The sequence below is a fragment of the Microtus ochrogaster genome, chromosome 1 (genome assembly GCF_000317375.1).
Source record: "Microtus ochrogaster isolate Prairie Vole_2 chromosome 1, MicOch1.0, whole genome shotgun sequence".
NCBI lineage: Eukaryota > Metazoa > Chordata > Mammalia > Rodentia > Cricetidae > Microtus > Microtus ochrogaster.
Genome location: NC_022009.1, coordinates 8561659 through 8572288, shown reverse-complemented (window position 1 = coordinate 8572288; position 10630 = coordinate 8561659). Strand labels below are relative to the sequence as shown.

The 10630-nt window shown below is 33.2% G+C and overlaps 1 protein-coding gene across 1 annotated transcript in view; it reads right to left on the bottom strand.

Annotated features, from left to right (window-relative positions):
- Positions 1 to 10391, bottom strand: part of C1H14orf39 (chromosome 1 C14orf39 homolog) — a 42390-nt gene extending 31999 nt beyond the window's left edge. The window contains exons 1-8 of the mRNA XM_013354246.1: positions 10364 to 10391; positions 10200 to 10256; positions 10056 to 10112; positions 8777 to 8903; positions 6595 to 6684; positions 2920 to 3107; positions 2789 to 2831; positions 944 to 1064 (exon numbers count right to left, since the gene is read on the bottom strand). Of these exons, the coding sequence (XP_013209700.1) occupies positions 944 to 1064; positions 2789 to 2831; positions 2920 to 3107; positions 6595 to 6684; positions 8777 to 8903; positions 10056 to 10112; positions 10200 to 10248 (675 nt within the window). The 5' untranslated portion in view covers positions 10249 to 10256; positions 10364 to 10391. The remainder of the gene's footprint in view (positions 1 to 943; positions 1065 to 2788; positions 2832 to 2919; positions 3108 to 6594; positions 6685 to 8776; positions 8904 to 10055; positions 10113 to 10199; positions 10257 to 10363) is intronic.
- Between the last annotated feature and the right edge of the window lie 239 nt (positions 10392 to 10630).

Below are 10630 nucleotides of genomic sequence, written 5' to 3'. Positions count from 1 at the left end.
AGAGAGAGAGAGAGAGAGAGAGAGAGAGAGAGAGAGAGAGAGAAAGAGAGACAGAGACACAGAGAGAGACACAGAGAGAGAGAGCCTTCAGTGCAGTCAGACATATATACTTTTCTTAACTAATAAATACACTTTGGGTTTTTTGTTTGTTTGTTTGTTTTTCCCCTAGAAACTCAGATTTGTACTTTTGGTAGTCTTTAGTGAAAACTGCTGTGTCATGGATGGAGAAATGGCTAATGATTAAGCGCACTGGCCGCTCTTAGAGGGGACTTAGGTTCAGTTTCCAGCATTTATATGATGGCTCACAACCACTCAAACTCCAGTTCTAGGGAATCTGATGCCTTTTTTCACCTCCACAGGCACCAGGCCTGCATGTAGTGCACATATATGTAGAAAAAAATATTCATACAAATAAAATAAATAAATCTAAATTAATTAAGAAAATCAACAACTCAAGGGATGATACAGAAATGTATTACAGAAAAATTCTAAAAACTATTTTTATCCTAGATTTTTAAATGTTATAAACTATAATTGTAAGTTTTTCAAAATCGCTCAACTATTTACTATTTTGTTTTCTCTTTCAAAGACACTGTTGTTCTTTAAATTCTGGCTGAGGGTGTACCCAGTAATGCAATTGCCTAACAAGCACTGGTACCTAGGTTTGACCCTTCACCGAAAAAAATAAATCAATTCTTATAACTAAGTTACATCCTGTTCTCTCTTCATCTTCTTTCCTCATACCTCAAAGAAATCCAAACTATTCCCCCAAACTAAGAGTTACATAAGTTCAGAACCTGAAATATACTTTGGCTTCACTAAGACAAATAAATTGGCCTCTCTCTATACTTAAACTGTCTTTTAAAAACTGCTCTTCTAAGACCATAGACTAATATTATCATCATAGTTATACATTAACAATATATTAAAATATGATATATACCTTATTTAAAGAATTAATTTCTATTTCCATATCATTTGCTTCTTTCTCCAATTCAAGTGATCTCTTGGTAAAATTGTTGGCACATTTAAGAATGTCTTGTGTTTTATATCTCAAATTAACTCTTTTTATGTTAAGGAACAGGCACAAAATAAATTTTACATTTATTATATAATTAATATATACTATTTATATGTATTTTCCACAAAATTGATAATTAGTATTTGAAAAGACAGGTAATGCTAATACAAATAGTTTACCTATAGTATATTAATGAACTTAAAATTTACATTCTATCAAGAATACTTGTTGGGTTTTTTTTTCTTTCAATGAAATATTTTTACAAGGTACAATTCTCTTCTTTTTCTATGCAAGTTCATTATGTCACTTGGCATAACTAATAAAATATAATCAATTCAAATTTAATTTAACATAAGTTTCTATCATTTATTTATTCCAAAGCCAACATTAAAAACCCACTCAAATTTCCCTTTTCTTTATCCATAATGTTCATCAGTGTATCCTGTATAACTGAAAAGAGCTCCCCATCTGGTCTTCCTGCTTGAAATAGTTTATACCTATAGAGTATTTCCCAGCTATTAACATAGTTTATTAAGTTACTGTATAATCCACTTAGGAAAACTAGAACTGATTATAATAATAAACCATGAATAAAACTCTTAGGAAACTTTTTAAATCCTTTCCTATCTTGCCTTATACATGATTTGTATGCTACAACCAAAACTTCAAGTGAATAGTCAGTTTATCAAGTGTATTACCAAAAGTGTCTATATAAAAATTTACATATAAAAACTTAAACCCTAATTCTTCAATTCTTCCTACCTCCATCTACCTCTTTGTCATTCAAACTTAGTATGTCCTCCCAAATCATATTCAATCCCTTAAACTCAGCTGCATCTTAAATTACCAAGTTCTGATCCTTCCCACTGAGAATTTAATGCACAGTAAATAAAAAACTAAAACAGTCTAAAACCAAAACATGGAGAAAGCAAGTAGTAGAGCCATTAAAACAATGGCTTTGGAATGGGAATGGGAACACAACAGAATGCATGGATAAAAAAGACAGCACAGTAGAATTATAATCCGATAAAACAGCATATAAAGGATTCTAAGGGTTTAGAGAAGATTAAAGTTTTAAGCTCATCATCACAGATCTTTTTGACAAACAGGTGAGACTTAACTATTTAAGAATTACTTAACTATCTATTATAGTGGTATTTATCAGATTTATTTATGTGTCTATTTCCCATACTAAACTCAAGCTCTTTTCAAGGGAAATCTGTAATTGCAGCATTTCCCAGCACAAGACAGCTACCCAACACATTTCAAAATGAAAAATTATGACTCACTTTCTTACTACCTTCTGTCCTAAAGCGAAATTAAAAATCAATTTATCTGGAACTTTTTAAAAGACAGAAAAAGATAACATTCTTCATTTGGTTGCTATTTTAAAGCCAGATGCACATACTATTTTATTTTCTCTTAAGTTATTTGCTTTTGATCACATGGGTATATAAGGAAACTAACCCCAGAAGACTTTTAAAGTGATTTTTAAAATTTGACTTAAACTGGGGCTAGAGAGATGGCTCAAAGGGTAAGAGCACTGGCTGCTCTTCCAGAGGTCCTGAGTTCAATTCCCAGCAACCACATGGTGGCTCACAGCCATCTATAATGAGACCTGGTGTGTTCCTTGCCAGCAGTACATTGTATGCTTAATAAATAAATCTTTAAAAAAAAATTTGACTTAAACTGAAAAAACAAACCAACAATTAATAACAGAAATTATACTTATCTAATAAAATTATAAGTGAAATCTGCTTTGGATACATGTGTAATGTCCATTTAGTAAGTGATGAGAACGGAGCAGGAACTGCAAAACAAATTTGTAGTTGAGAATTATATTCTTTTCATTGTAAAAATGCAGTAACTAGAGCAATATATAATAAAGATGTTAATACCTAGAAGTTCCATAAGAATAGTTTCATAATGTTTTAGTTGTTCAGTACATGCCAACACTCTGTTTTGAAGTTCTTCATGTTCTTTTTTCTTCTCATAATATTTACATGAAAAACGTGTTTCTGAGTATTTTAGTTGGTATTGTTTCAAAACATCTTCATACTGACATATATAACCATGATACATTTTTCTGTTAAAATCAAAAGAAATTATATAGAAATCTAAAAACTTATCAAATATCACTTATTAAAGTCTATTCCATTAAGCATAAATGGCAATCATTTACTTATCTTTATTTCCCTGGATATTCTGTCTTTCAAGCTCTCTTTAACTCCTCCACCATACTTCTGTTTTATTACCTGAGTTATTCATGCACTCCTTAATCCTCTTCAATTACCATCCATTCTCATCATTTTAATAACATTATTTGAGAATTTTATGCAATGCATTTTGATCATATTCACGCTGAATTCCTCACAGATCCATTTCCACCGTCCCATCAACCCCAATGTTGTGTCTTCTTTTTGTTAATTATTGATCCAATTGGTACTGTCCATAGATTTCTGGCTGTGCAGCCATCCACTGGAGCATGGTCAACCTACCAGAAGCTACATGCTTAAAGAGAACTGACTCTCTATACCCAGAAAAGCCATCAACTATCCATAATTCCTCAGCAGTGGGTGGGGCTCATGAACGTCCTTCTGACTCCATGCTAGAAAGCTGTCTTGATAGTGTGCAGACAACCAGAGATATTATTAATAACTGTGCAATCCGGTCTTGTCCAGAAGACACTATTACTAAACTCTGTCCTCTTTAACAATATATGAAAGTTGAGCCTCTAAATAAGCTTTTCCCAAATTAATCACTTATCACTTGGAGTAACTTGGGAAAACAGAAAAAGGGAATAGAGAAATACCTTTAAGAAAGCTAACATACCATATGAAATTAGCATCCATCCATCTTGTTCACAACACATATTTATTACCAAACATACTCCATATAGTAATCCCAGAAGACCTTCCTAACTTGGAATCATAACTTCCTAAGTGATGATTCAAGAAAAGTCATCATTATCTATCAAGTAGTAGCAATATTAGTTCTCATGAATGACTTAGGCAGGAATAAGAGATTAGAAGCAAGCAACTGGTAGAATGAGACTAGAGAATTTAAAGTGTGAAGAAAGGGTGGGCTATATAACAAGTTGAAAGCTAGTTGAGAATACATAGTGAAACCATGTCTGAAAAGTGAGGTAGAAAAGAAAGATAGAATGGCTGGTGCATTATTTCATTTCCTTTTTTTTAAATGTCTGATACTGAGTCATCAATTCAAATTATCTGTATGACTGGTTTAGAAAACAACTGCTTCCACTTAAATACCTCTGTTTAGCTTGAAAGGTTATCTAGAATAAATGCTATTTTTAAAAGACACATATTTGGATTGATTTGCTTTAGCTTCTCATTGAAACATTTTTCTTTAAAAATTATATATTTTTTTGTGTGTGAATGTATACATAATATACACACACACACACATAGAAAGAGGGGGGCTAGAGAGATGGCTCAGCAGTTAGGAGCACTTAACAACTCTATAATTGCAACTTCAAGGAAGCTGATGTCTTCTTCTGACCTCCAGAGACATTGGGTACATTTGCAGTACACAGACATACATGCAGGCAAAAAAAAAAAAAAAAACAAAAACAAAAAAAAAAAACAAACACATTAAATAAATTAAACATTTTTAAAAATCTTAAATGACCATGAATTACATTTAAATGCTATAAGCACACATGCATGTGCATGCACACATACAAAATTTTAATTACTCCATTCTCCATTTCCTCTTTTTGAAGACCCAGGAAAGAAATTTGTTTGAAGCTTCAGGAAAAGATATTCATCTTAGGCAACTGAACTGTTTTTTACACGAACAGTTTGAGTCCCAACCTGATGATATTTCTACATTGCCTTGACCATTAGGAATTTCAAAGTCTAATCTGCACCTATACCAAATAAAATATGTAGGGCCACCTGTGTAAATTTCTAACTCATTTAAAGGTTTCCTACATTATTGTTTTGGAATATTATTTAAAGGTATGATATGTTTGCTTATGCTGTGGAACATTTGTTTAATGATGCAAAGATGTACTGCATTCTTTTATGGTGCATTTGTTTAACTCTATGAAGCTGTGTAACTTTGCCTGCCTAAAACACCTGACTGGTCTAATAAAGAGCAGAATGGCCAGTAGCTAGGTAAGTAAAAGAAGGAGGTGGACTGGCAGACAGAGAGAATAAATTGAAGGAGAAAAAGAGGTACTGGGAAGGAAGAGAGGACTGAGGAGCAAGAAAAGGAGGAGGACATCAGGGGCCAGCCACCCAGCAAGCCATGTAGTAAAAAGTAAAGAAGGTATACAGAAATAGAGAAAGATAAAAAGCCTAGAGGCAAAAGATAGATGGGATAATATAGATGGTATACTCCAGCTTCCTCCTTGTCTTAGTTACTTTTCTGTTGCTGTGAAGAGACAACATAACCAAGGCAACTTATAGAAGAGTTTATAGGGGGATGACAGTTCCAGAAGGTTAAAGTCCATGACGACAGAGATGATGAAGAAGACGGAGACGGGGAGGGGAGGGGAGGGGAGGGGGAACAAGAGCTGACTGGGAATGGCATAGGCTTTTGAAAACTCAAAGCCCACCCCTAGTGACATACCTCCTTCAACAAGGTCACAGTTCTCCATCCTTCCCAAACAGTCCACCAAGTATTCAAACATATGAGCCTGTGGAGCCCTTCTCATTCAAACTATCATGCTCCTGGTTTTGCTCCATACATTTCCTTAAGACATCTTACATATTTCATGATTTCTAATTACAGAAACTCCAAATATATAACTTTCATCCCTACTTCTTTTAGGGTTCATCATTGAAAATAAAGTATTAAAGGTTTTTTATATGTAGAACCTAGATTTAATCTGTATGTGTATTTTTATATAAAGGTGTGTGTGTGGCTAACAAAACTAGAAAGGGGAGGAAGAAGTGAGAGAAAAGGAAGAGATCTTAAGAGAGGTGGGAAATAGCAATGACTTTACAAAGTAGGAGGGGGGCTAAGTAGTGAAGTGGGGAGGGAGCACAGGGTGGATTAATGAGGGAAGGGAGCAAATGAGAGCAAGGAATGACGCATATGTGTAAACATGCCATGACAGATACCGTTATTTTGTATGCTAACCTAAATTTTTTTCAAAATTCTTGCATGTGTATTTTTAAATTAAAGTATTTAAATACATTTAAAGGTATTGCTTCCACCCAATTATGTTACTGTAATTTCCAAAAAAAGTCAATATCCCCAAATTTTCATGAGCTAGCTCTACATTTCTTTACATGGTTTCCTATAAGAATCACTGAATAATTCTGCTACAATAGTTGCTTCTGATAAATAGTTTATATCTGAGACGGTAGCTGAACACACACAAAATAGAGATTTACAATAAATAAACAGACCTACAATGGAACACAGCATTTGTTTACTTAAAACCCACAGAATGCAAACTTGCTCCATTTTTCAATTACCATTCTCACTAATACTAATTATTAGTAATTATATAATTAATTAATAAATATAATCCCTGACAATACTAATTTATGGAACTGATATATTTAATATATTATATATAAATGTATATACTGTACTTGTCTTTTTCATTGGTTTCTTGATAAACAGTAAGTTGATCTTGTATATAATCTTCATGTTTATGAAAAACATCACATGTTGGCTTCCAGCTATAAAAAAATTATAATTGTGATTACCATTTCAATGTGATTACCATCTCAAAGTGATAAATGAATATAATGGGATGGCTATAGGAACAAAAAAGAATGTAATCATTTAAAGAACAATGAATCTCCAAAAACAAAAAAACAAAGGCCAGGTGGTAGTGGCACACGCCTTTAATCCCAGCACATAGCAGGCAGATCTTTGTGAGTTCGAGGCCAGTCTGGTCTACAAGAGCTAGTTCCAGGACATGCTCCAAAGCCACAGAGAAACCCTATCACAAAAAAAACAAAAAACAAAAACAAAAAACAAAGGAAAAAATCTAAAATTACTGAATACCATGGCACCTCTGTTCTAAGTAGTATGTGAAATTTTCTGTTTTCTTATATTTTTTAACTTCAAACTTAAGCATGTTCATTCTGTAAGTACAGAAAAGTTATATAGAAAAATAACTATCTCTATTCCCCCCCCCTTTTTTTTAGTTTTTTTCTGAGACAGGGTTTCTCTGTATAACAGCCCTGACTGTCCTGGAATTTGCTCTGTAGACCAGACTGGCCTCAACTGAGAGATCTACATGCCTCTGCCTCCCAAGTGCTGGGATTAAAGGCCTGCAGCACCAGTATCTGCATTCTTAATATTAAGTAACTAGTATTACTACTTTAATAAGTTATCTCCAGATTTTACTATCATTTTAACAATATTGAGGTCATAATCACATATAACTTATCCTCTTTTATCATTTGCTGAGCAGAACTTATACTTAAACCTTTATTTGTCTATATTTCTGATCAATTATTAGAAAATTTTCTCCAGAATAGAATTAGAGGTTCAAAGATTACATATACATATATTCTGTGCATTTAAAAATGCTCACACTAATCACTAAGGAAATATCCACTACAAACATTTTGATATACAACCTCTGGATCTTCTTAATTTTGGAAATACTGATATATAATTATTAGTTGGGTTCATACTATGAAGGATGTTTTATTATTGCTTTGTTCCATTTCTAATGTACTTTTAACTTCTTTCCGTATCAAACATGCATGTCATAATTCTATTGACTGTTGAGTAATAAGTATATACCCAAATTAATGAGACCACCTAATGTTGGATATTGGCAGTTATATATAGTGTTTTCCTACAGCTAAACCTTAAATAAGAAATGCAACTTAATTGCAACCAAGTAAGATATGAGTGAATAAATCCAAAGACATATTTCTTAAAAGAAGTTTTTATCTTAATTTTAGATTGATTTTTTTTAATGTATGGGTGTTTTGCCTTCATGTTGGTTTATGTACCAAATGCATTCAGTGCCCATGGAGGCCAGAGAAGGTATTGGAACCCCTGGGACTGGAGTTACAGCCTGTTGTGAGCCACTATATGAGGGCTGGAAATCACCCCTGGGCCTCTGCAAGAGCAGTGAGTGCTCTTAACTCTGAGCCATTTCTTTAGTCCCTAGCTTAAATCTTTACAGAAATCTAAGACCTTGGAAAGTCAAAGATCAATAGAAATTTTACATACCAAGCTTACACCCAAAATCATTTATTTGTTTATTTGTTGACAGAATATTTTATCTCAACTTGGCCTGGGAATCTATGTAACTAAGGACAAACTTGAATTTCTGATTTTTCTGCCTCTATCTCTCAAGTATAAGCATGTGCCAATACTCTCAATTTACAAAATTCTGTTTAGACTAAGTATTAGTGAGATTATAATAACTCTTATTTCTGATTTTCTGTGAAATCTTCTGTAAGTCCTTCTGTAGTTGCATATAACTAGACAATTTAATTATTTTGCTAATATGGATACTAACTTGGGAGTTTGGGTTTAGTTCAGTGTGAGGGAAGAATATACAACGCCTTGGGTTCAATTCCCAGTGGGAAAAAGGGAGGGAAAAGAGAACGAAGAAGGAAGACAAGGGAAGGAAGGGAGAGAAGGGGGACAGAGAAAACACTGTTACTTTAAAATAGGATTTTTGTCTGTGGTTGTCAAAAAAAGTCCGTGCACATGTTAAGCAAGTGCCCTACCATTGAGCTATACTCCCAACTCAACATTTCTGTAATAAATGGAAGTTCATTTCTGTCAAATACTTACTTACTATAGCAGTCTTTCATTTCTTTACTATGTTTACAGTAATAAGCAATTTCCTCATCTGTTTTGTTTATGGCTTCACATATATTAGAAACATTTGCTTTGTTTTCTTTAATACTTTCAAGGCATGCTGAAAAAGAATATGTTTGTTTTATTTACCTAGAAATCATAAATTCAAAATAAACAAACATACCAGAAAAACAAAAGTATATGGAAACTTACCTAAAAGAAGGAAAATCAGAAAATGGAAAGGAAGCAAGACTTGAGAGAGACAGGCATCTATACTAAAAATTAAGAGAACCAAAGCCAGGTCTAGTCCTAGAACCAGAAGCTAAGAAGGACCTAAGACTAAAGAAAAACAAATGGTCCTGCCCCCCATCTTTTACAATGGAGGGCTAGATTAGATGGCATTTAAAGCTATAAATGCTTTAAATGAAACATGTAAACATTTATTCATTAATGATACTATTAAAGGCTTTCATTTTTGATAAATGTTAAATTTCATCCATTGCACATCAATTGTTAAATACATCAACACACTTATTACTCATGATTAAATAAATGATAAAAAGATACAATTTTAATTGGGATAATTTTTTTAAATTTATGTGTATGAGTATTTTGCCTGACTGTATACACGTGGCTATGTGCATGCCTAGTGAAGACTGGAAGAGGTCGAGACTCCCTGAAACTAAAGTTACAAGAAGCTGTGAATCAGTGTGGGTGCTGGGAACGGACCCAGAGTCTTTCACAAAAGCAACAAGTGCTTTTAACTACTGAACCATCTCTCGAAATAATCAATATTCCATTTTTTATTGCAGAAAAGATAATAAAGTTCTTTGTAGAATTCTAAGAAATTAACAGTTATGTTTTCAAAACTAAATAGAACTAAACTATTTTAAAAATTAAAAGCATTGCATTTATTTACTTAATTCTGATATTTTACTTATTTTTTCAAAATCATTCTTCCTGAAAGCATGTAATTTATCAACCTATGGTTTTCTGTTATTTCAAGAGAAAAAAATTCAAATATTTGAAATTACCTTGTTATTTGAAGGGGAAAATGCTGTATATAAGGGATTATTTCTGAGAAATTCTTAACGAAATGTTGAGTACAAACATTTATCATTGCCAACACTTGTCACAACTATTACCCCTAAGATAAGCATCTCATTGTTACTCAAAAGAAAGATCTCACACACAAACAACTATAGGTTGCTCTAAGCAGTGTAACTATAAAATAAAAATAAAAAATGAAAATATTTCATACAAAACTACTTACTATTAATTCTTTGAACCATAGCTTCTTTAGTACTTTTGTCTTGTTCATACTGGAAAACTAAAATAAACACTTCTTTTGTAATTTGACTTCATGGTTAAATGTCAAATTTTAATACAAAAGGCTTTATTTTCATTTTATACCTACCAAATTCTAACAAAAGCCTGTCCAAACTGACAAACAGGCTGTCCGTCATCTTGGATCCTGGGCAAAATAAATAACAAAACTTTCAGAAACCATACATAAAATTTCATATATAAAGTAACCTTTCAAATATAGCAGTCTGTAAACCAGGCTGGCCTTGAACTCACAGAGACTCCCCTGCCTCTGCCTCCCACGTGCTTGAATTAAAGGAGTGCGCCACCACTGCCTGGCAAATACAGCATTCTTACAAGAAAAATACAGGTGGATTAAAACATGGGGAGGAGAGAGCCTCATCCAGTCGAGGGCTGAATTCGTAACCAGCGCTTCCAGAGTCCTAATGATCAAATGAATGGGCCTTTGAAAGGTGCTGCAAGATGGAAAGTTCTGGAAACTGTCCTTGTGGTAGTTTGTGCTGGGTATGGCGGGAAGTCTTT